General features: G+C 35.8%; 1 protein-coding gene and 1 long non-coding RNA gene across 3 annotated transcripts in view; one reads left to right on the top strand and one right to left on the bottom strand.

Annotated features, from left to right (window-relative positions):
- Positions 1 to 23,212, bottom strand: part of TOX (thymocyte selection associated high mobility group box) — a 322,052-nt gene that overhangs the window by 29,609 nt on the left and 269,231 nt on the right. For both annotated transcript variants that reach the window (XM_074199973.1, XM_074199972.1), the window contains one exon: positions 11,200 to 11,280. In XM_074199973.1, coding sequence (XP_074056074.1) covers positions 11,200 to 11,280 — 81 coding nt within the window. The remainder of the gene's footprint in view (positions 1 to 11,199; positions 11,281 to 23,212) is intronic.
- The window catches only part of LOC141497325 (uncharacterized), a 120,878-nt gene that overhangs the window by 28,360 nt on the left and 69,306 nt on the right, over positions 1 to 23,212 (top strand). The window lies entirely within an intron of this gene.

Below are 23,212 nucleotides of genomic sequence, written 5' to 3'. Positions count from 1 at the left end.
TGAGGAACTGTAGAAGATTTAAACATATAAATACATATATGAACATATACTAAAATAAATATATACATATACACGCACATACAAACACACATGTGTGTGATTTAAGTCCCTTCAGCATCTCATGCATACAGGGTTTCAATTATTATTTGTCAAATGCAACTTTTGAATTTTTTCAAGCACAATATTAGGGAAAAACCTAATGATTGATGACCATTAATTTGTTATCTATTAATGTATTTTGACACAATTTGCCTTACAAATTATTTTTTTAAAAAAGTTTCATTTATTTAAGGCAATGGGGTTTAGTGACTTGCCCAAGGCCACACAGCTAGGTAATTATTAAGTGTCTGAGGTCAGATTTGAACTCAGGTACTCCTGACTCCAGGGCTGGTGCTCTATCCACTGTGCCACCTAGCCACCCCCACAAATCACTTCTTAAGGATATTCTATAAAGAGTTAAAATTGGCATAGTTGAAGCTCTTAATAAATACTTTTCCATTCACTCATTTATAAAAATAGGTTAGTCTATTTTTATTTGCATTCCTTTGCAGTACTTTGAGCTACCATTTCATCCATTTTATAAATGGAGGAATTCAGGTATTAAGGTATTAAAATGTTACCCAAAACTGAACAAAGCTGAACCCAAATTCAGACTCATTTTTCCAAGTCTACGATCAAAACCTATTAAAGTTAATGAAAACTCTTCATTGTTAGCATTGTAACAGTATTGTAATTAATATTATAAACACTGCAAACTATTTTTCCCACACAGTTTCTCTTATTTAAAAGTTCTTTCAACTAGCAGTCTATACTGATATTTATTTCTATCACAGATAATACCACTACTTAAGGAAGTATGGTATCAGTTACTAAACAAAAATCTTGATGGTATTATTAAACATTTAAAAAATCTTAACTTTTTTAAAAATTAAATTTCAAAAATTTTTATGCTTATTTTTGTTTCACTCTATTGGAAATGGAAAAAGAATGTGACAAAAGCAAGTCAAGTATGTTTAGAGGGAAGTGTCTTTCAATTCAATGCTTGTTGAATTGAATTGAGTTTCTCACTTAAATAAAATGAATCAAATCTCTGTTTATAACAACTACCACTAATAACTTTTCTTCGATCTATATTTCACCTGACAAATGTAATTGTCCAGTAAACAGTCATTTGAAAATCACCTGAGTGAAGCTGACATTGCAATGGGAGGAATTTGCTCTTGTGCTTAACTTCTGAGTGTTCCCTATCTTCTGGTAGCCTACGGTGTACACAAAAGCTGAAGGTCTTTCCCAATAAAAGACATATTGTCTTCATTAAAGAACCCAATGATGGGCTGACAGAGCCAAGATGGTGACAAGAAGGGATGGAGTCTTAGGCGCTCTCTGATAAAACTTGAAACTAAGGACTCTAACTAAACTTTCGAGAGACAGAACCCACAAAGGGACCCAGTGAGGCAGTTCTCCTACTCAAGGTAACCTGGAAAAGAGCAGAAAGGCTCTGCTCCCCGGGGTCAGAGGGGTGGCCCACCAGAAAGAACATCAGCCTCCCAGAGGCAGCCCCAGGGCGCTGGGAGCCATGGCTCACAGCAGCGGGGGAGTCTCCTGAGCTGTACCCCGGGGAGCACCAGGCACAAAGTGGGGGAACAGCGGGAACAGCAGGGGACTGCTGCCAGAGTGAGCACGTGGAACCCAGCCCTCGGGGCACACAGGGAGCAGCTTGGTCTTTCTGCAGCCCAGATCCAGGAAACAGAAGCAGGCAGAGCTGGTAAGCAGGAGCCCCCAGGGCATGAGCCCATTGAGCTGAGGGAGGGGAGTGAAGAGAGAGAGAGACTGCAGAGCTCTGTCCTCTGCCCCTGGAACAGGACTCTGGGGTTCTGACCACATTCAGATCCTGATAGCAGTCTAGACCCCCCCCCCCCACCTCAGCCCCATAGCATAGGGGGGCACATATGGTCATTCACAGACCAAGAGGGAGGACAGAGCCTCACACACTGAGATCCTTGTGGGAATGTCCCAAAAGCTCAGGAAGCGCCCCAAAACCAGGCCCAGGTTGGGAAAATGAGCAAGCAAAGAAACAAAAGGAAGACTATTGAGAAATATTTTGCATATGAGTCCAGGAAGGATCAAAATACTCAGTCTGAAGATGAGGAAGCACAAGTTCCTGCATCTAAAGACTCCAAGAATAACAGAAATTGGGCTCAGGCTATGACAGAGCTCAAAAAAGACTTTGAAAATCAAATGAGGGAGTTGGAAGAAAAACTGGGAAAAGAAAGGAGAGAGATGCAGGAAAAACATGAAAATGAAGTCAGCAGCTTAGTCAAGGAAATCCAAAAAAATGCTGAAGAAAATAGCATGCTTAAAAACCAGCTTAGGTCAAATGGATAAAACAGTTCAAAAAGTTATTGAGGAGAAGAGTGCTTTAAAAAGCAAAATTGGCCAGATGGAAAAAGAGATGAGAAAACTCTCTGAGGAGAACAAATCCTTCAGACAAAGAATAGAATTCAGGGAGATTTGATGAATTTACCAGAAATCAGGAATCAATACTTCAAAACCAAAAAAAATGAAAAATTGGAAGAAAATGTGAAATATCTCATTGAAAAAAATAACTGATATGGAAAACAGACTTAGGAAAGATAATTTAAAAATTATTGGAATACCTGAAAGTCATGATCAAGAAAAGAGCCTTGACATCATTTTCAAAGACTTACTACAGGAAAATTGCCCTGATATTCTAGAAGCAGAGGGCAAAATAGAAATGGAGAGAATCCACCCCCCCCCCCCCCAGAGAAAGAGATCCCAAAAAACCAACCCCTAGGAATATTATAGCCAAGTTCCAGAATTCCCAAGTCAAAGAGAAAATATTACAAGCAGCCAGAAGGAAACAGTTCAAATATCATGGAGCTGCAGTCAGGATCACACAGGACTTAGCAGCAACTACATTGGAAGCTCGTAGGGCTTAGAATACAATATACCGGAAGGCAAAAGAGCTTAGAATGCAGCCAAGAATGAACTATCCAGCAAGGCTGAATGTCCTCTTCCAGGGAAAAAGATGGACTTTCAATGAACCAGGGGAATTTCAAATGTTCCTTTTGGAATGGCTAGAGCTGAACAGAAGGTTTAATCTTCAGATACAGGACTCAGGTGAAGCATGGAGATTGGAGGAGGGGTGGGGGGGAATATGAGGGACTTAATGAGGATGAACTGCATGTATTCCTGCATAGAAAAGTGACACTGATAATACTCATATGAACCTTCTCAGTTAATAGAGCAGGTAGAGGGAGCTTTTTTAGTTGAAGCACAGGAGAAAGCTGAATTTGAAGATAAAATATGGTGTAAAAATGGAGTCAATAGAAAAAAAGGGAAATGTAATGGGAGAAAGAAAAAGGAGAGGGGGGAATAGGCCAAGATATTTCATATAATAAGATTTTTTTACTGCAATGAATTATTGCAATGATATGGAAGGGGGGGAGGCAAGGGGGAATGAGGGAACCTTTGCTCTCATGAGAGGTGGCTAGAAGAGGAAACAGCAAATGTACTCAATGGGGTATAAGCATCTGGAGTAAGAAGGAGGGGGGAGCAGGGGGGAAGGGGTGGGGATGTGAATAAAGGAGGAGAGGATGAATCATGGGGGGAGAGTGGTCAGATATAACAGATTTTCTTTTTTTACTTCTTGCAAGGGGCTGGGATTGGAAGGCCTGTCTAGGACCATAGGGCCAAGTGGTTTCTGGGCCTAAGGGGTGGTATGGGGGCTCAGGGCTTCTTGGCCCCAGGACCAGGGATCTGTCTGCTGTGCCACTCAGTAACCCTACAGCAGAGTCAGAGTGAAAGGAGAGAAAATATAGTACATGGTAGTGGAGAAATAAGAAAGGAGGGAGTTGCGATCAGCAATGGCAACATTGGAAAAATATGGAAGCAACTTTTGCGATGGTCTTACCATAAAGAATGCGATCCACCCATGACAGAGTTGTTGGTATTGAAACAAAGACTCAAGCACATTTTTATTATTATTATTTGGGGGAGGTGCAGGGCAAATGGGGCTGGGAGGCCTGCCTGGGGCCACATAGCAGGGTGATCTTTGGGTGTCTGAGGCTGGATTTGGACCCGGGTGCTCCTGGCTCAAGGGCCAATGTTCTGTCTGCCACCCAGCCACCCTTACTATGATTAGTATTTTATTTTATTTTGGGTCTTTTTTTTCCTTCTTTTTGGTTTTTGCAGGGCAGTGGGGATCGGGTGGCTTGCATGTCACAGGGCTGGGTGATTGTTGGGTCTACAGGGCTAGATGTGGGCTTGGGTGCTCATGGCTCCAGGCTGGTGCTTCGTCCATTGCGCCAGCTGGCCATACCTACAATTATTACTACTATTATTTTTTTAATTTTAATTTTTTCTTTCCCCTTTACTTTATCGCCCAAGCAAGTCTATATTCATGGGGGGAAGGGTATTTTCTTTACTCTTAAACAAGAATATTTTATTAATGTAAAAAAATTTGTACAAAATGATAATTAAAAAAAAAGAACCCAATGATGTTTCTAACTAAGGCCCCACATAGAATATTCCTTTCTTTTGAGATACAAATACACACACACACACACACACACACACACACACACACACATATAATCCATTTACTCCACTCTATGTTTCAGGATTCTCTAGGATTCGTTATTAATCAAGTTTTTGGTTATTTCAAATAATCATCTCAATTCCATTTACTTTGGATAATGAAGACACTGCTGTCTGTATATGTGACTGCTTCCATACTATGGCAATATGTGCTATAAATGTGAAAGATTGACAAAGCAATTGTTATTTAAAATAGGGAAGTATCAACAGAAGATATAAAACTCACTGGAGGTAACACCACAGGAGTTGCCGAACCAAATCAAATTAATAGACCATCTAATTTGATTCCCTGATTTCAGCACTGACCACTACGCGATGCATTGGGAATTAAACAAAATTTTATGTACCTACTCTATTGTGCATTGTTAAATATAGGGGGAAATTCTTTCTGGCCCTTGCAGGTGATTAACTTGCACCCTGAAGCATGAGATTTTATTATCTTTAAATCACTGTCTGGGCTCACAGAGCTGCAAATTTTATGTTAACAGTCATAAAATTATCCAGCCCATTTTAAAATTCAGACACAGTATTTGTCTCAATGGCTTTCCATGGCACTGAATTCTGCCACTTTACCTCATGCTGTAAAAAGAAATCATTTCTTTTATTTATTTTAAATTTATTGCCCTTCAATTTAATTTGAGTGCTGTGTTTCTGTATTATGGGCATGGTAAAAAGGATACTTCATAATTTGATTGAACATTATCCTCCCTTGAACATGAAAGGGAGGCATCTAATGTTATTCTCTTTACAAGTTAGCATCTTCTGCTATCATGGTGAAATGGAGAGGTGTCAAACATGTGACCTGTGAGGGCTAGAACCACATTATAATGTCATTGGGGAATAAAAAAATAAATAGAAAGACAAAACATAGATAACATTACATTTTAAAACTGAGTCAATATACGGCCACAGGGATCCTTTTTTACAGATTCAGTGACCCCATTTCTATTTGACATCACTGGTAAAAGGGAAAAATATTAGATTTGGAGCTGGGGATCTGGGTTCAAACTCTGTCCCTGTTGCTTGCTATTTGTGTGATCTTTGGCAGCTTCATTTCTCTCATTTGTAAGATCAGAGATTTGGACTAGATTGTCTCTGAGGGATTTTCCAGCTCTAAATCTATGCTCCTATAATCCCAAGAGCTAATGAGAAGACAATTTCATTAAAGTTATAAATGGGATCTCACAAATAAATGCAAAGCTTCCGGTAAGTGTTTTCTGTGGCCAGGTAGACACCTTCAGAGATCATAAACATCTGAGAAACAAACTGAGGTTGAGAGCAGGTTAATTACCTTGCCCAAGGTCATATGGCTATCTAAGATAGGGCTTAAATATAAGAATTCCTGGTCTGCTATTACATATACTTTACTACTTTGCTTACTAACACATGTTAAGCATATAATTTCCCAAGGTGATTTTGGAAGACAACAGTGGAGCATACTTTTTGCCTTAAAGCATTGGTTATCCCATTTCCATCCTATGTTCTAAGCAATACTTTCTTTTTCTTTTAGGTTTTTTTTTTTTGCAAGGCAAATGGGGTTAAGTGGCTTGCCCAAGGCCACACAGCTAGGTAATTATTAAATGTCTGAGACCGGATTTGAATCCAGGTACCCCTGACTCCAAGACCAGTGCTTTATCCACTACACCACCTAGCCTCCCCTAAGCAATACTTTCAAAAGACTACTTGGTAGCATCTGGACCTATTCTTCCCCACTCATCCATCTCCCACTCTGTATTCATTTCCCCATTATTCCTAACTCTAACTCCAGAAACCACATGGCATCATCTATATCATCTACTGAAACATACCCATTTGCCATGCCTTTGGCACTTTCCTGTAGTGCTTCTACATTGCTTTGCAATGATTAAAAAATGAAAATGTTAGAAATTTAAGAAATACTTTTTTTTAGGTTTTTGCAAGGCAATGGGGGTTAAGTGGTTTGCCCAAGGCCACACAGCTAGGTAATTATTAAGTGTTTGAGGCCAGATTTGAACTCAGGTACACCTGACTCCAGGGCTGGTGTTCTATCCACTGCACCACCTAGCCACCCCCAATTTAAGATATTCTTGTAAAAGATATCCTTCCTTTCCTTAACACACCATCCATTTACAAATTAGTTTTCTCAATTTTGTTATTATTTGCTTTTTTTCCTGTGATCATGTGCCCTTCCACTATGAGAATAGAAAATTGCAGGGGCAGGCAAGGCCAATTATTAGGGTTCATGGATGATTCACTGCACTGTCTAATTCATTACCTAGACTAGCAGAAGAACTCAAAGAACATTACATACAATCTTCTCCATATGGGAAAAGCCATATTCATTCATTTACACTATGGTTTTGATTATCAAACTTCTTATATAACTTCTTTTAGACCTCAATTTATTTCGGATCCAAATAGACTGAACAGGCTGCCTACATTAATTGAGCAATATTCTCTTTAACAAAATAATCTAACAAACTTCAAAGTGAGTGCTGTTAATCTTTGATTTGCTTTCAGGAGTTGTTTCCATCTTTAATAAGAGTATTAACATCCTCTAAAAATTTAATATTTTCTTTAGATTAGATATGAGAGAGTTGAGGTATAAGGAAAGTTAAAAGCATGAAGGATGTTGCTTAGATCCACAAGGCCTTTGTTGCTGGCCTGGGAAGAATTACTCCCATTGAAGGAGGTAAGGGAAAGCAGCCTGAGTATGTGGTCCTCTGACTCATGGGTTTTGGTGAATCCATTTAACATTGAGAAAATACCTACTGAAATTCAATCAACAAACTAATGACCACTTATTAAACCTTTCCTTTGTGGCAGCGTTATTCTAAATGCTGGGGATACAAAGATAAAAGCAAAACAGTTCTTACCTTTAAGGAGTTTATGTTGTTAAAGGGGTAGGGTAGAACATACATATGTGAATTCCATATGTATGTTTACTATATATGTATCTAAATGGATATATATGTATAACTACATATGGGTGTGTATGTACTATACACACAGAACAAAAACACATAGTATTTACAAGGAGATCTTGCATAGGAAGACTGGAAAGGTCTTATTTGGAAGGTGATACTTACACTTATTGATAGAAAACAAAGATGGGGAAAGAATATGAGGAATAAGTTGCAACACATGCAAGAAACATGGAGATTTGTAAAGCAAGAAGGTCAGTATTACTTGTCTACAGAACAAATGGAGGGTATTAACATACTAGGACATACTTATGAAGAGCTTAAATGACAGGAGAATTTACAATGGAACACAGATCACAGGGAACACATAGGAAATTAATTGAATAGTGGGGTAACATGGTCAGACTTTAGAAAATTCACTTTGCTGTGTGGATTGGTGAAGGGAAAGACTTTTGATAGGGAAACAGAAAAATCAAGAGGGCAGTAAAGTCTTAAGGGTATGAACATGTGGCTATAACAAATTATAGACACTTTTTTCTGATGAAATAGGGTACATTTTATTGATGTAATTCACATGAATGCCAAGACCCCTCTTTAAACATCACTAGATTGTAAGCTCCTAGAGAGAAGGGCTTATATTTACTATTCCTAGTGAGCATTTGATAACTATTTGTTAATTTAAGTTGAAATGTGTTCTGTTATAAAAATGATGAGCATTAATAATAACATTCCTATCCAGTTCTTTAAGATTTACAAAGCACTTTCTTCATAGCACTACGTTGCACCAATATTATGTCCATTTCTTGGTTTTATTTTGTGAATTAAATATTTTACTATCAAGGTGCCTTTAGATTTTATTAGATAACATACTTTAAAATAATTTTGAAATTTGATATTATATTTCTTATTTAATAGTTTATTAGTAGTAGTCATTATGGATTTCTCAGTATCTCTCAACCCCCATATATAAGCTGTTGCCAAGGTTTATTGATTTCACCTCTGTAAAACCCATCATTCTAGTGCAGGTCCTCGTCACCCCATTCCTGGACTACTGCATTAACCTGTTGCTGGATCTGCCTGCCTCTGTTCTCTCTCCACTCAAATCCAACTTTCATTTAGTCTTTAAAGTACTTTCCCTAAAATGCAAGTCTGATTGTGTCAGCTCCTACCCCCTTCTCCCTGTCCTGCCTGCCCTCCCTTCACTCAAAGAATTCCTATGGCTTCCTACTTTCTCTAAGAACAAATAAGAAATACAATGTCATTCAAAGCTCTTCATAACCTAGTCTCTTTCTACTTTTCCAGTGTTCCGATTCTATACTCTTTGACATGTACTCTTTAATAATATTGGTCTCCTCACTATTCCTTCAAGAAGACAATTCTTTAAATCTTAAACATTTTCTCTGGTTGTCTCTTATGTCTGGAAAGCAGTCTCTCTCTTTTCTCTCTCTCTCCCCTTTCTCTTTTGCTCTGGCTACTGACTGCTCCTGACTTCCCTTAAGTCACAATTAAAATCCAACCTTCTATAGGAAGCGCTCCCCAACCCTTCTGGATTCTAGTGACTACCTTCTGATAATGATTACCCATTTCCCTGGTATATGGCGGGTCCATCGACATATGTACACAAATATATATGTTTGATTTATATTGTCTTTCCCATTAGATTGTAAACTCCTTGAGGGAAGGGACTGTCTTTTGAATCATTTTGTGTTCCCAGCACTTAGCAGAGGAAATCAGTACATAGAGTAAGTGCTTAATACATGTTTATTGATTGATATGATGATGGGCTGGAACTTTTTCTGTCACCACATACAGGGTTATGTTGCATATTTCTACAGCCATACATGGTATCACAGCTTTTTTCCCCCTATCAGGGTAGTGGGTATTTACCCCTCTCCTTCAATTTGTATACATACAATAGACAGCTGTACATAAATAGACATTTAACAGCTCCAGCAAAATTTCTACTGCCAAAGAAAAGAAAAATGTCAGAGTAAGCTGTAAAAAAGTGCTTGGTTTTTTAAATGCAGAAATGGCGATTCCAAGCATTTATACAAATTGCTATGTACTGTAGGTTGCATTTCTGAGATAGAATAATATCCAGAGTTGCAACTAAAAGCAAATCTAAGGACACTTGTTTTGAAAGTAAAGGCTTAGTCAGTGTTATGGCATTCTGGCAATCTGCATACTGTTACCTATAATGCTTTGTCCTGGAATTTTTATTTTATGTATTGATTTCCACATATTGGAAGTAGCCTGACTAAAATTCCATTTATATTTTGTGTTTTAAAAGGAACTAAATTGAAATGAGAAAAATAGCAAATGAATTGCTTTATATTTTGTGCAGATCACCCCACTATCATAATAATAATCAAATAATCTGAAGACTTTTGTCTGTTGATGAAATTCACATGATGAACTCTAATTTTTACCAGTGAAAAATAAATTAACTTCACATTAACTTTACATATTTTATATGATTTATTTATATCTGAACCTTCATTAGAGAGGGCAGAAAATATAAATATGAAAATAGACTATGATGAATGAATGGATGAGAAATTAACCATAGGTTTATATAGGGGAAATTACAGTTTTTTAAGATAAATTCCTAACATTTCTGACCAAGGAAATATGTTAGAAAAAAAAACTAGACCAGATGTCAATATACATAGTTAAATTACTTGTCATGTGACTGCAAAGCCAACATTTGTTTTCACCATTTCACTGCATTGAGCGGTCCTTTGTTTTCTTTGTTTCAATCTAAAATTCTATCTCTTACAAGAATTCTCTATTAGTGACTTCCTATTTATTATATATATATATGTATATATATGTATATATACATATATATATATAATCCACTTTGTATAATATCTGTTTGCTTGTTGCCTCCCCATTAAATTGTAAAATCCTTGAAGACAGGGACTGCTTTTTGCCCCTTTTTGAATCCTCCCCCCCCCAAGACTTAGCAATGTCTGGTATATAGGAGGCATTTAATGTTTACTAATGGATCAAACTATTGACCTAGAACTTCAATTTAAAATATTCTACTATGCTCTGGAAAGTAAGATAATTTTTTATTTCTTTGAGGGGTCTGTGATTTCAAGTCTTAGGGAGTTATCTAAGGTAGAGGTGTCAAACTCCAGGGGCCTGCAAAAAAGCAGAAATCATTACGCAGTTCACAATGATGTTTCAATTTGAGTTTGACAACCTTCCCCTAAAATATAGGGAGGTTAAGTCATATACTCAGGATTACACAACTAGTAAGAAGAATTTATACCAAGACTGCTATAATTCTAAGCCCAGTTTGCAGACACCAAGACTATGTCTATATTTGCTACCTAGATTAGCAATTGTTCATTATTTTCCTGAGTATTCAGCAACTAGATTGTGGATCAAAGAAATCAAGGAGTGGGCCATAAATAGTGAGTAAAAAATCCCCACAAAACTGAAACCGCCAAGTAGATAATTCTTCATTAAAATGAAGAGTTCTTTCTACTCTGCTTAGGTGAAGCATGAATATCTATTTCCAGAAAAGGAGAGTTTAGTTCAGGATTTAGTTTTCAGTTGAGGCAAGTGGTTGTAGCAAATGTCTACTTTTATGTTTTTTAAATCACTATCAAAGTCTGTACCTAGATGGCCACAATCTGTCACAATACTAGCAATCATGTGTTACCTTGGAGACGAGGCTTGCTCGGTATGCAGCTAGCTGCTTCAGGTATTCCTTCTTTGCTGCTTCGGTTTTCTTTTTGTACACCTATAAGAATGAGAGTCCTAAATTAGAAAGTATGTCCTAAATTAGAAAATACAGCTGCTTTTGTTTTCAGAGAAGAATAATTTATATCAATAACCTCTTTCATATTGCCAAAAATATGCTTTCCCCAATAGTTCACTTAGAAATAGTCTAAGAAAAAAGTCCACTTATTTTATTGAAAGATTTTTTTTTTGAAGATTGTAGCCAGGGATTATTGCAAGGAAGAAACTACAATTTCACTTAGGTCATACTAAGATTTATTTAGGTTAGCATGAGCTTTGAGCTAATTGGTTTAGGAAGGAGATCATTTATGAATACTGGCAAGAATACATGCATGTATTTTCCATTTATACGGTAGTGAGATTATTTGATCAGAACACTAAAACATGATATATGTACTTTAGTAGCCTATAAGAAATGATTTTCAAAAATCTGAATAAGTTCTTCTAATTCACTAACTTTCCTGTTTTCTTTAGTTGACTCTATAGTTGAGGTCACAGAAGTTGAATATTAATTTTTTTTTTCTTTAGGATTGATTTTTTTTTTGCAAGGTAGATGGGGTTAAGTGGCTTGCCCAAGGCCACACAGCTAGGTAATTATTAAGTGTTTGAGACTGGATTTGAACCCAGGTACTCCTGACTCCAGGGACAGTGCTTTATCCACTGCGCCACCTAGCCGCCCCAGGATTGATTTTAAGAACATTTTCAATCTCATTGTTTTTATTCCTATGATAATCTTATCCAGTCTTATGAAAATTCCAAATGCAGAATGCAAACAGTGAATGATTGTGAAAATTGTACATGGACCACATTTTCTTGATCTTCTTCTGATACTAAAGGCAGATGGGTGGTACTGTGGACAGAGCATTAGACTTGGAATCAGGAAGACCCGAGGTGAAATCTCAAATCATCTATGTACTAGCTGTGTCACCCTAGGCAAGTCACTTAATCACTTTTTGCCTCAGTTTCATCAAATATAAATTGCCCTTGATTTTTTTTTTTGCAAGGCCATGGGGTTAAGTGATTTGCCCAAGATCACACTAGGTATTTATTAAGTGTCTGAGGCTAGATTTGAATTCAGGTCTTCCTGACTCCAGGGCCAGTGCTCTATACACTGTGCCACCTAGCTACCCAATCATCAACTATAAATTGGGAGATAACATTCCTTTGTATTGCATGGATAAAAGTGTAAAAATAAAATAAATGGTTATTTGCTAATGAATTTTCCAAGCAGAATAATGATTTGTTAAGGACCCACTCCATCTTTATTTTTTTTTAAAAAAACTTGTTCTGAAAAGAATAAGATTTGCTAAGTATAAAGCAAAAGCCATACTACTAAGCTGAACAAAGAAAAATCATTTCATAGAAGTCAAATTCAAAGTAAAAGATTGGTAACATGAAAATAGGTAGGCATCTGTTAATTCAGTTAATACTTTCACCATATTGCACAATGGTTCTGCTGATCTTCTCTTGCCAGTCAGTATTTAGAACTCCCCAAACTTTCCAAATATTAGCTATTGTATATAAGACAAAGCTTTTGGTTTAGCCCAAGTAAGTCTGACTTTTTTCACAGTTTGAAGTTCATGAAAGGCTCTTTCATCTTATCCCAATATTGAAATTCATGAGTAAGGAAATATCAATTTGGACATTATCTTTGACTTTGCCCCAAATATAAAACATTCATAATGGTTAAACACTGAACACCATTTCATTATTTCCAGAGCAGATAGTTGTTAGCTGACTCCCTGGTGTGAAATTCAATATATGATATAAATACTATTTATTCCTGGGCACTAGAAGTCTTAAGATAGACTATTTCAAGGTAAATATATGATCAGCCTTGACAAAGGAATTAGAAAAATGACCCTAATCAATATATTTACTAATTGTTCATTCCTTTCCTGGTCTTGTTCCATTCCTCATTTCTCTGGATATAAAGTTATGCTTTTTTGCTGTAGTCTTATCCTAGGGTCTTCCTCACTCTGGAGCATCTGGAACATCTGGCTACCTTGGACTATCCATCCACAAGATACTTCTCCTTTCTCCCATTGATAAGTTTCTTCTGGAGCTTCCATTCTGTGAAGGGGTCCAGTTCTGACCTCATTCGTGACTTTTTCTGTACTTTACAATCACATCTCATATCTTGTACCTTTTTAACCTTCCAGCTTTCCCTTCAACTCCCCTTTTATGTGTTGTCTTCTCCAATAAGAATGTAAGCTCCTTGAGGGTTGGGATTGTCTTTGTTTTCATTTCTATTTGTAACTCTCAGTGCTTTGAACAATGTTAGGTATAGATTAAGGGCTAATAAATGCTTAGTTCCTTCTTTCTTCCTTGCTTAAAGAAGATCCCCCCAAAAAACATGACAGACCCCTTGAATTTATAGGAAGACATGAGCAAAAGTTGTTGAAGTTGCATCAGCATTTTTTTTTTCTTTTGTAAAATGTCAGTTAGCCTGGGTTAGACTCTAAAGTTTCTTCTAGTTCTGAGCATAGGTTGCTACAGCCAAAGGCAGCAAAGCAGAGAAGGCAATACCAAATCCAACAAGCAGTATAGCTAAAATTCAGAGAGCATGAAGGACAGGAATATTAAATTTAGCTGGAACAATAGGCTGGGGCCATACTGTGTAGGACATGAAGTGATGGCAAGTTTAAGTCTTTCTATTATGCTAGAGGCAGTAGGGAATTACAAAAAATTTTGAGTGGAGCAATGATATGGGCTTTGGGAATATTAATTGGCCAGCTATATGAAGGACATAGATTAGAGACAGGAGAGACTAAAAGAAAGGAAACCAATTAGGAGATGATTATAGAACTCTGGATGAGAGGTTAAGTGGACTTAAGGTGGTAGCCATAGGGATAGAGAAGAGGGATTGAATAATAGAGGTTATAGAGGTAGAATAGACAAGACTTGGTTACTTACTGGATATAAAATGTAAGAGAGAGAGGGCTTAAGTCAAGGATGACTATTAGATGCAATCCTGGTTCTGGAAGAACCTTGGTGTCTTCAACAAAACTGAAGAAATTTGGAGGAGAGAAACTAATAGAAGAAAGAAGTTTCTATGTACAAATATATCTTTACATTCTTTATTTGTAGTAGTCTATTTGATTTAATCATTTGGGCCTGAATTAGTATTTATTTTTTTGGAGATAAATGTCAACAAACTAAAAAAATGAAATACTAGGTCAAACACTAACATAGCATGTATTTCATTAAATAGGATGTGCTATTTATACAGCCAATTTGGTTACTCAGCCCTTGAGAAACACATGGTTTTACAGTTATTTACTGATTTATTTTTCCTTAGGAGAAACAGATTTCTGTATATAGTTTCTTTAAACCCCTCTTCAAGACATAAATTGTAATGAATGGCCTTAAACTGGCAGGGTTTACATTTATTCTTAATACTACAGAAATCTTTTGGGAGCTTATTTCCCATAAAGATAGAGTTCATATTTACAGCTTCAAAGCAAATATTTTAGTAAAGACATTTTTGATAGTAACATATATTTATTTAACCTTAGCATTCCTATTTTGTTTTTATTAATAGGTTACTCAAACTGACCTTCATTCAGGAAACTAGGGGTCCATTCAGTTTCCAAAGGTTGTTCAGTCCATGTCAAACTTTTATCTGTACTATTCCTCAAAAAAGATTATTGTTAAAGAACCAGACCAAGAGACAGCCTTCCATTCACATGCAGACTTGCCTGATTACAGATTTTATATCCTTTACCATTTGTCTACTAAAACAGCCATGCCATCATGGGACTCTTTGTTTACATTAATTGACAGTGTGCCTAACAAAAGACATGCTAAAAAATTCCTTTGTTGGACTTCAATCTGCTAAAAATTATAGGAAAGGGTTAATTTCTTTTGCTAACTGTCCATTAACATTAATGGAGAGGGTAGAGTGTGGGGCTGGGCTTTTTCCATGCATTTCATGCTGAATATCTGCCCCTGAGTTTCACTGGGGGATCAATGTTGTTATGAAGTACCTGACTAGCATTCATATTCCCATGTTTTCTATGAATTGCTCCCCATTGGCTATTGATGATTGGCTGTGTGGGATCATTCATATAAGTGCCTAAGTACCACTTTAGAAAGGAGTAAACTCATCACGTCACATTACATGGATTGATGGATCCACTTTCTCTTGTTAGCGATAAATGTTCAGAGGAAGGATTTAAAGGAATGATTATAAGAGACATATTTCTATATTAGTGTTCAGGGGGCAATCGGACAGATCAGAATGGAAATCCAATGTGAATTCTATCCAGTTCATTGGGATCTTCAGATCTGAAAACTAGCAAAGGTTTATGATTCTTTACATCTTAAGGCTCTTTGTTTATTTTATATATTAAATCACTCAAATTAATGAGAGCTAACCTGATTCCAGATGCTGTTTTGATGAAAATGCCTTAAGGAAGTCCTCAAAAATTCCACTTGGCTTCTTTAAGAATTCTACTTAGCCTGGAAAAACTGGTATCATAGATTTAGAGTGGGAAGGCAGCTAAGACTGATAATATGGTTTAACTCCCCAAATGTTTGTTTTCAGTTGTTTTCATTATATCCAATACTTCATGATCCCATATAGGATTTCTTTGACAAAAATATAGGAGTTGTTTGGCATTTCTCCAGCTCATTTTACAGAGGAGGAAACTGAGGAAAATATGGGAAAAAGCTGCTAAAATTATAAGAAAGTGTTAATTTCTAAGATGACAAAGGTAGTAAGGGTGTGTGACTAGATTTGAATTAGGAAGACAAGTCCTAACTCCAAGCCCAACACTCTAGTGACTGTCTGAGGCTGAGAGAATTGTTATTTATTCAACGTCATATGGGTGTTAAGTAATCTTGCATATTTTCTGTAGGGTCAGGCTGCCTCAAAGAAAATGTTCTCTCTTTCAAAAATACTAAAAACGATTCCTGGGTTACTATCAGAGGCTCCTGGAAAAGGCCTGGCTCAAGAAGCTCATCTATTGTAGCATGACAAGCTAAAAAGGGTGATGAGGAAATGCACTTAGAAGTGGTTTCCAACTTATGGGAATAACAATCTGTGATGACCACTTTACTCAGTGATAAGGATAGGACTGATTTGCAAGTTTGTGATAGAAATGGTCTCTCTGTCCCTCTCAGGGAAAGACAAACACTGAAAGGAATGTGATTTATACTCTAAATATTAGTGCTTTTTTGAGCTGCAAAATGGCTTCCAAATGGTGCACAGCTGGTTGAAATAAAGTGAAAAGCTGGACAGAGGAGGATTAGAATATCATAATATATCTTATATATAGTTTACTCCAGTTTATCAAAAGACTTTTGATCTACTCCATACTAACAGTCAGATGATATTGTTTGGTATTGTGAGAGAGTTCCCATAGTTTCTCTGAGAAATGCATCTCAACAGGGAAGGTAAGATATGCATACATACATACACACACATATATGTGTAAAATCAATGACATTTTCAAGAGTGCCAAAACTCATGCTGAATCTCTAATTCATTTGAAAAGATTCTGAATATTTAAGTATATTTTAATAAATCAAAAGTTTTTAACTAAAATATATACTCTAACTTTTAAAAATGTACTTATTGTGATGGACATGAAAAAGAAAAGAAAAAGAAATCCTCCAACAACTTTATGCTTATGAAAAGTTTTCTTATTGTCCCTCTCACCATCCCAGTGAGAACTCATATAGATAAGGAAAGTCTTTAAAATCTCTTCTAATCCTTTCTTCCTTCTCTCTCATTGACCTAGTCCATAGCCTGTATCCAAGCATATTTTATTTCAATGAAGACTTTATAGCAGAAAGAAAAGCAGCATAAAATTCTCTACCTAAATTTGATTCTGTGAAGTGAAATTACGATATTTCTGGTTAACCCCCTAATATACTCTCCCCAAAGTTAGTATTTGATAGGAAATATAATTTGTGGTATATATATAAACCATGATAATAAGCCTATGGTGAATAAGTACTTTGATTTTCACAAAACTTCAGAAATTGAGTGCACAAGGATTTCTCTTAGTAGACTTGGGAGGTAAGCTGGAGAAGATCAATTAATCAACAAACATTTATGAATCACCACCTAATTAGTATGTGTCAGACACTAGGTGTTGAGGATACAAAGACAAGTGCCTGTCCTTAAGGAGTTTACACATTCTGGTAAGCAAATATTTGATGTATACTCAAAATACAAAGTGTTCCAAAAGTTTTATGGCTGGTTTCAGTTCTCAAAACTTAGACCTGCACTAAGACTTTTAGGACGCCCTTAATTTCTACTAAAATACAATATTTTAATACAGATGTCCAATGGAATAAATACAGCATTGATATTTTTCAATGAGACTTAGATATTTCTAAGTCAACTGAAGCTATATGTCATACACATTTACAGCTTGAAGATCAGCTTGTTCTATCTTCTCATTTTACTCTTGAGGAAACTGAGTGTCATGTAAATGAAATGATTTCCTTAAGAGCAATCTAGTTGTAAGCAGTAGAATCAGGATATGAACTAGGGTCCTCTGATGACAAATCCATCATTCTTTCCATTTCAACATACTATGACCCATAAATATCATTTACCCATAATTGGACTTCTCAAAATAGCCAAACTAGCCAAATTTAGTCATGATGTAATTTGGAAGATGTTTAAGAATAGTAAAACCCAAGGAGATGTGAAAAACTAATATTTATAGGATAATAATGAAGTATCTGGGGAAGGAAGAAGGGAATAAGCATTATATAGGACCTAATGTGCCAGACACTATGCTAAGCTCTTGATAAATATTCTCTCTATTTTATACCCACAACATCTCTTCCAGGTAGGAATTATTTTCTGCATTTTAAAACTGAGGAAATGGAGAGGTTAAGTGACTTGCCCAGAATCACACAACTAGTAAGTATCTAAGTCCATTTTGAACTTTTCTTGCTGACTCCAGGACTAGCATCTAGCACTGCATCACCTAGCTACTTTGTAAAAGTAATCTTCAGAGACACATGGAAAGTCTCTCCTGTCATACTTTAATTGTGAAGGTAGCCCAGTCCTGGTATCTCAGAATAGAATGTTATTTATTCCTATGAATTGTCCTTCTATTCCACTCATCTGACAATGAGGTCATACAAGCAATTTTAAAAGTTATAAATTTATACTTGCTACTTTAACAGAAATGCTGGAAAATTAACTAGAGGGTAGCAGAGGATAGTAGTAGTAGTAGTAGTAGTAGTAGTAGTAGTAGTCTTAATTAGCTTTCCCAATCAGGGACTGCAAGGATAAACCATTTTTTGACACAGAGACTTGAGAAAAGTTTTGAGGTTACTGTTAAAGATGCCAACTGACCTGTGAACAAAGAGGCAGCAATACTGTACTCCTTACCCTAAATATCAAGCATTTTACGCTCAAAAATTTTTTTGAAACATAGAAACTACTGATTACATCCAGAGAAAATAAGCCAGATAACCAGACTTTTCAAAACGTTCTGCTCTGTTTCATAGAAGTCTCACCTGGATCTTCTACTTTTCCTTTTGTGTGTGTATCCAGCTCTAATCCCACAGTATAAGGATCAAATTGGAAATGCCACATAGAAGGGCTTTAGTTTTCCATGCTTTTACATATTTCCTACCAAAAGCTTCAGAGTGAAACAGAGACTAATGATTCTGATGACAGCAGTTGTTGCCTTCTTGCCTCCAACACCAAGCATGCCGTTTCTGTGAGAACTCTGTAGGAAGTTTTACAATTTTTCTTTGAAAACTGGTTCTTTGGTTATTCCTCAGTTGATAAGTGATCAAAGGATTTGAACAGGTAGTTTTTTAGAAGGAATCAAAGCTATCTCTAGGTATATGAAAAAATGCTCTTAAATTGCTATTGAATATAGAAATGCAAATTAAAACATCTCTGAGGTGCCACTTCGTGCCTACCAGATTGTCTAACATGATAGAAAAAGAAAATAACAAATATTAAAGGGGATGTGGAGAAAGTAGAATAGTCATGCACTCTTAGAGGTGGTTCGTTGTGAACTGATCCAACCATTTTGGAGAGCAATTTGGAACTATGTCCAAAGACTAAAACTGTGTTCACCCTTTGACCTAATAATGCCTCTGTAAGGTCTGTATCCCCTAGAGAGCAAAGAAAAAGGAAAACATCCTATATGTACAAAAATATTTGTACAGTTCTTTTTGTGTTAGCAAAGGGATGCCTACCAATTGGGGAATGATTGAACAAATTGTGGTATATGATTTTGAATGAATACTGATGTACTATAAGAAAGAATGAAAAAGGTGATTTTAGAAAAAAAAACCTTGGAAAACTTCTATGCACTGATGCAAAATAAAGTGAACAGAGTTAGGAGATCATTGTATATAATAATAGCGATATTGTATAATGACCAGATACAAATGTTTTAGCTATTCTCAGCAATAATGAAGAAAATTCTGAAAGGCTTTGGTGAAAAATACTATCAGATATAGTCTAAATAAAGACTTTTTAACTTTGTTTTCTAAATTTTTTGGTTCTGCAATCTCTTTTGCATCATGGCTAATATGCAAATATTTTGCACATCTGCACATGTACAATCTATATCAAAGGGCTTGCCTTCTCAAGGACAAAAGAAGGGAATTTAGAACTCAATGTTAAAGACTGCTTTTGCATGTAATTGAGAAAAAATAAAAACATTTTAAAAATGCTCTCTTCAACCAAAAAAAAAAAAAAAAAGAAAAAAGAAAAGAAAATTGGTCCTTTTGGCATGTACCTGTATTTACTACTTTTACCATAGCATGGACATATCAAAAGCAACAATCACATTCAGTAGTGGAAATTGTAGAATTTATAAATTAAGGTGAAATGAATTATTATCTACCAATTATAATCACCCTCCATCTAATAAAATGCATTAAAATACTTAACAAGTCTGCTAAAAATCAAGTTTGTACTTTAATATGATAAAAACTTGTTAGATAGTCTTCCTCATTTAGACAGTCACACTCATTTTGTTTCCTATACATGGAAAAGAATCTCTTTCCTTCTTCCCTTTTCCTTCTTAACATCTACTTGTACTTTAAGGCAAAGCTCAAAAGTTACTGCCTCCAGTAAAACTTCCATGTTCTCCACAACTAGACACTTTCTCTTAGGTCCTTTAAATATAATATTCAAATGTTTATTATATTTAGTCTTATCACTCCTGCTTAATGGCACACTACTGTCTCATATGTTAATTCTATTTTTTCCAATGCTTGGCCTAATACACTGCACATAGATATAATTATTAAAAGTTGAATGGATAAATAAAAAATATGAAAAAAAAGCAAGTTATGTTCCTTTAAAACATGCTAAATCTAGATCTTTGCTTAAATCTAGAATTGAGCAGGATATTTCGAGCCAATGTATTATTAACCACACTATAATTGCAAGTCTCACTTCCAGTATACTCAATGAAAATTCCTATTTCCAAGTTTGATAAAGTACAGCAGTTATCTAATATGAGTGTCTGATTTCTCACTTTGAGTACTCTTAGCAGGAGGTCCACTCCTGTCTGCCAACCTGCAGAGCTGCAGAGGATTCCTGCTGGTTCATCTAGCACCGTAAATGGTCTTCTCAGGTGAGAGGCCTATTAGACCCTCTTGGTTATCAATTAGTCATTAGGAGCAACAAGTATTTATTGACAGTTTGGCAACTTCACTTAAAACTACAGCAGTACCTTTATCTTTAGTGGAAATGAGAGATGCATCCACTGTCTTAGCAGTCTTTATATTCCCAGTTAGCTCTTCTAGTTAGGAAGTTTTGCTAAATACCTGAAGTAATGACATTGCCTGTGTGGTTGATTAGACATTTAAACCCCATGGAGTCAATGAAAGTGCCCAGCAAATTAAGAATTAACCATGTGCCTTATTTTAATAAGGGCAACTCCGTGGTGCAATGGATGGAGCACCAGGCCTGAAAATCAGGAATACTCATTTTCATGAGTTGAAATCCAGCCCCAGTAAAGATATCAACTGTATGACTCTGACCAAATCATTTAGTCCTATTTGCCTCAGTTTCCTTATCTATGAAATGATCTGGAGAAGGAAATGGCAATCTACACTAGTATTTTTGCCAAGAAAACCTCAAATGAGTTCATGAAGAGTTAGAGTTAGACACAATTGAACATGCCATTCGTATATACATATATATATATACATATATATATATATATGTATGTATATATGGTCTTAAAGGAAATCTCAAGATAATGCAAATATGAAGTTCAAACTCCTTTTCTCATTTGAATTCTGGTCTTGCTTTGGCTGTCCACCCATTATCTTCCAATTAAAACTCTATATTTCAATCAGGTTAATTAACTTCTTCATTGTTACATAAATTGTCTTACTCCTATGTATTTGCTTAGGCTGGCACATACCGTAGTAGGAACTTAATAAATATTTATTGATTGTGCTGTTTCCTCCTCTCTCCCTTAAATGTCCTATTCATTCCTTTCTGTCTGCTCAACATTCAAATGCCAGACTAGGAGTCTAGCTTACTTCAATGAGTCTTAGTTGCCTCAGCCTACATAAATTTTTTTTTCCTACTTTGATTTTCCAAAGCATGTTTTTTTTGTAGTGGAGGTTGTAAAAGGGACAGATATATACATATACATATACATATACATATACATATACACATACATATACATATACATGTACATGTACATGTACATATACATATACATATCACACATGGACAAAGGGAGAATGTTGCTATAAGCAAGATATTTTTTATAGCGATTTGTTAAGTAATTTTCTTTTCCTTCTCTGGAAATACAATCTATATTAAAGTGGAAATCAATGGAATAAGGAGATTTGATGTGCACATTGTCACCTTGTATACAATTGTTAAATGATTATATGTAAATGACTCATATAGAGAGTGATGTCAACTTGAATTTTCTGTTACTTTAAAAGAATTTCTATTAACAACAATGTAGAAATTGTGTTCAAAGCCTGCACCTGTTATCATGGTGAAATCAATTTGATATGCAAATTTATGTACATATACAGGCTACCTGAAATATAGAAATTAAATAGGTAGGACATTTTAATATAATAATGTTTGATCAATTAAAAAATTACTTCCAAATTTTTTGTTATTACCCATTTTAGAATGGCAGAAAGTACATTTGTTCACTATTATCCTACATAGATATTATTTTAATAGTCATAGTAGATATCTAAACTCTTTCAAAAGAGTCCATAACCACTGGTATGATATGACAGATATTGTTCACAACACTTACCATCTGAGTAAGTAGTCTTTGGTATTTGTTGCAGTTGAAAAAATAGTTGCCAACCTTTTAGTGATGAGTCTCTCTGTACCTAGCTAGACTCTAGGGATCAATGATAAGACACAGTCCCTTGCCACTTTTACCATGGCATTGTCATATCAAAGGCAAGAATTATACTCAGTTGTGGAAATTGCAGAGTAGATAAATTAAGGTGAAAGGATTCTCTCTCAATTATCATCCCTCTCCATCCAGTACAGTCATTAAAAATACTTAATCTTGCGCCGAAAGGGCAATAAAACTGCACACCCTTTGATTCAGCAATATCATTATTTGGTATGTATTCCAAAGAGATCATGGGGTGGTTAGGTGGCGCAGTGGATAGAGCACCGGCCCTGGAGTCAGAGATGATGAAAAAAGCTTTAACAAAAAGCACGTGTACAAAAATATCTGTAGTAGCTTTTTTATAATGGCAAAGAACTGGAAATTGAGGGGATAGCCATCAATTGGGGAGTGACTGAACGAATTGCAGTATATTGAATGCAATGGAACAGTATTGTTATATAAGAAATCTTGAGGGATGGGACTTTAGAATAGCTTGGAAAGCAAAAACTGATAGTGAAGTGAGCAGAATCAGAAGAACATTATACACATTAGCAATAATATTGGGTGATGATCAATTGTGATGGATTTGTT

Source organism: Macrotis lagotis, chromosome X (genome assembly GCF_037893015.1).
Source record: "Macrotis lagotis isolate mMagLag1 chromosome X, bilby.v1.9.chrom.fasta, whole genome shotgun sequence".
Lineage (NCBI taxonomy): Eukaryota > Metazoa > Chordata > Mammalia > Peramelemorphia > Peramelidae > Macrotis > Macrotis lagotis.
The sequence above is the reverse complement of the archived record's forward strand: the minus strand, read 5'-3'. Positions and strand labels throughout refer to the sequence as shown.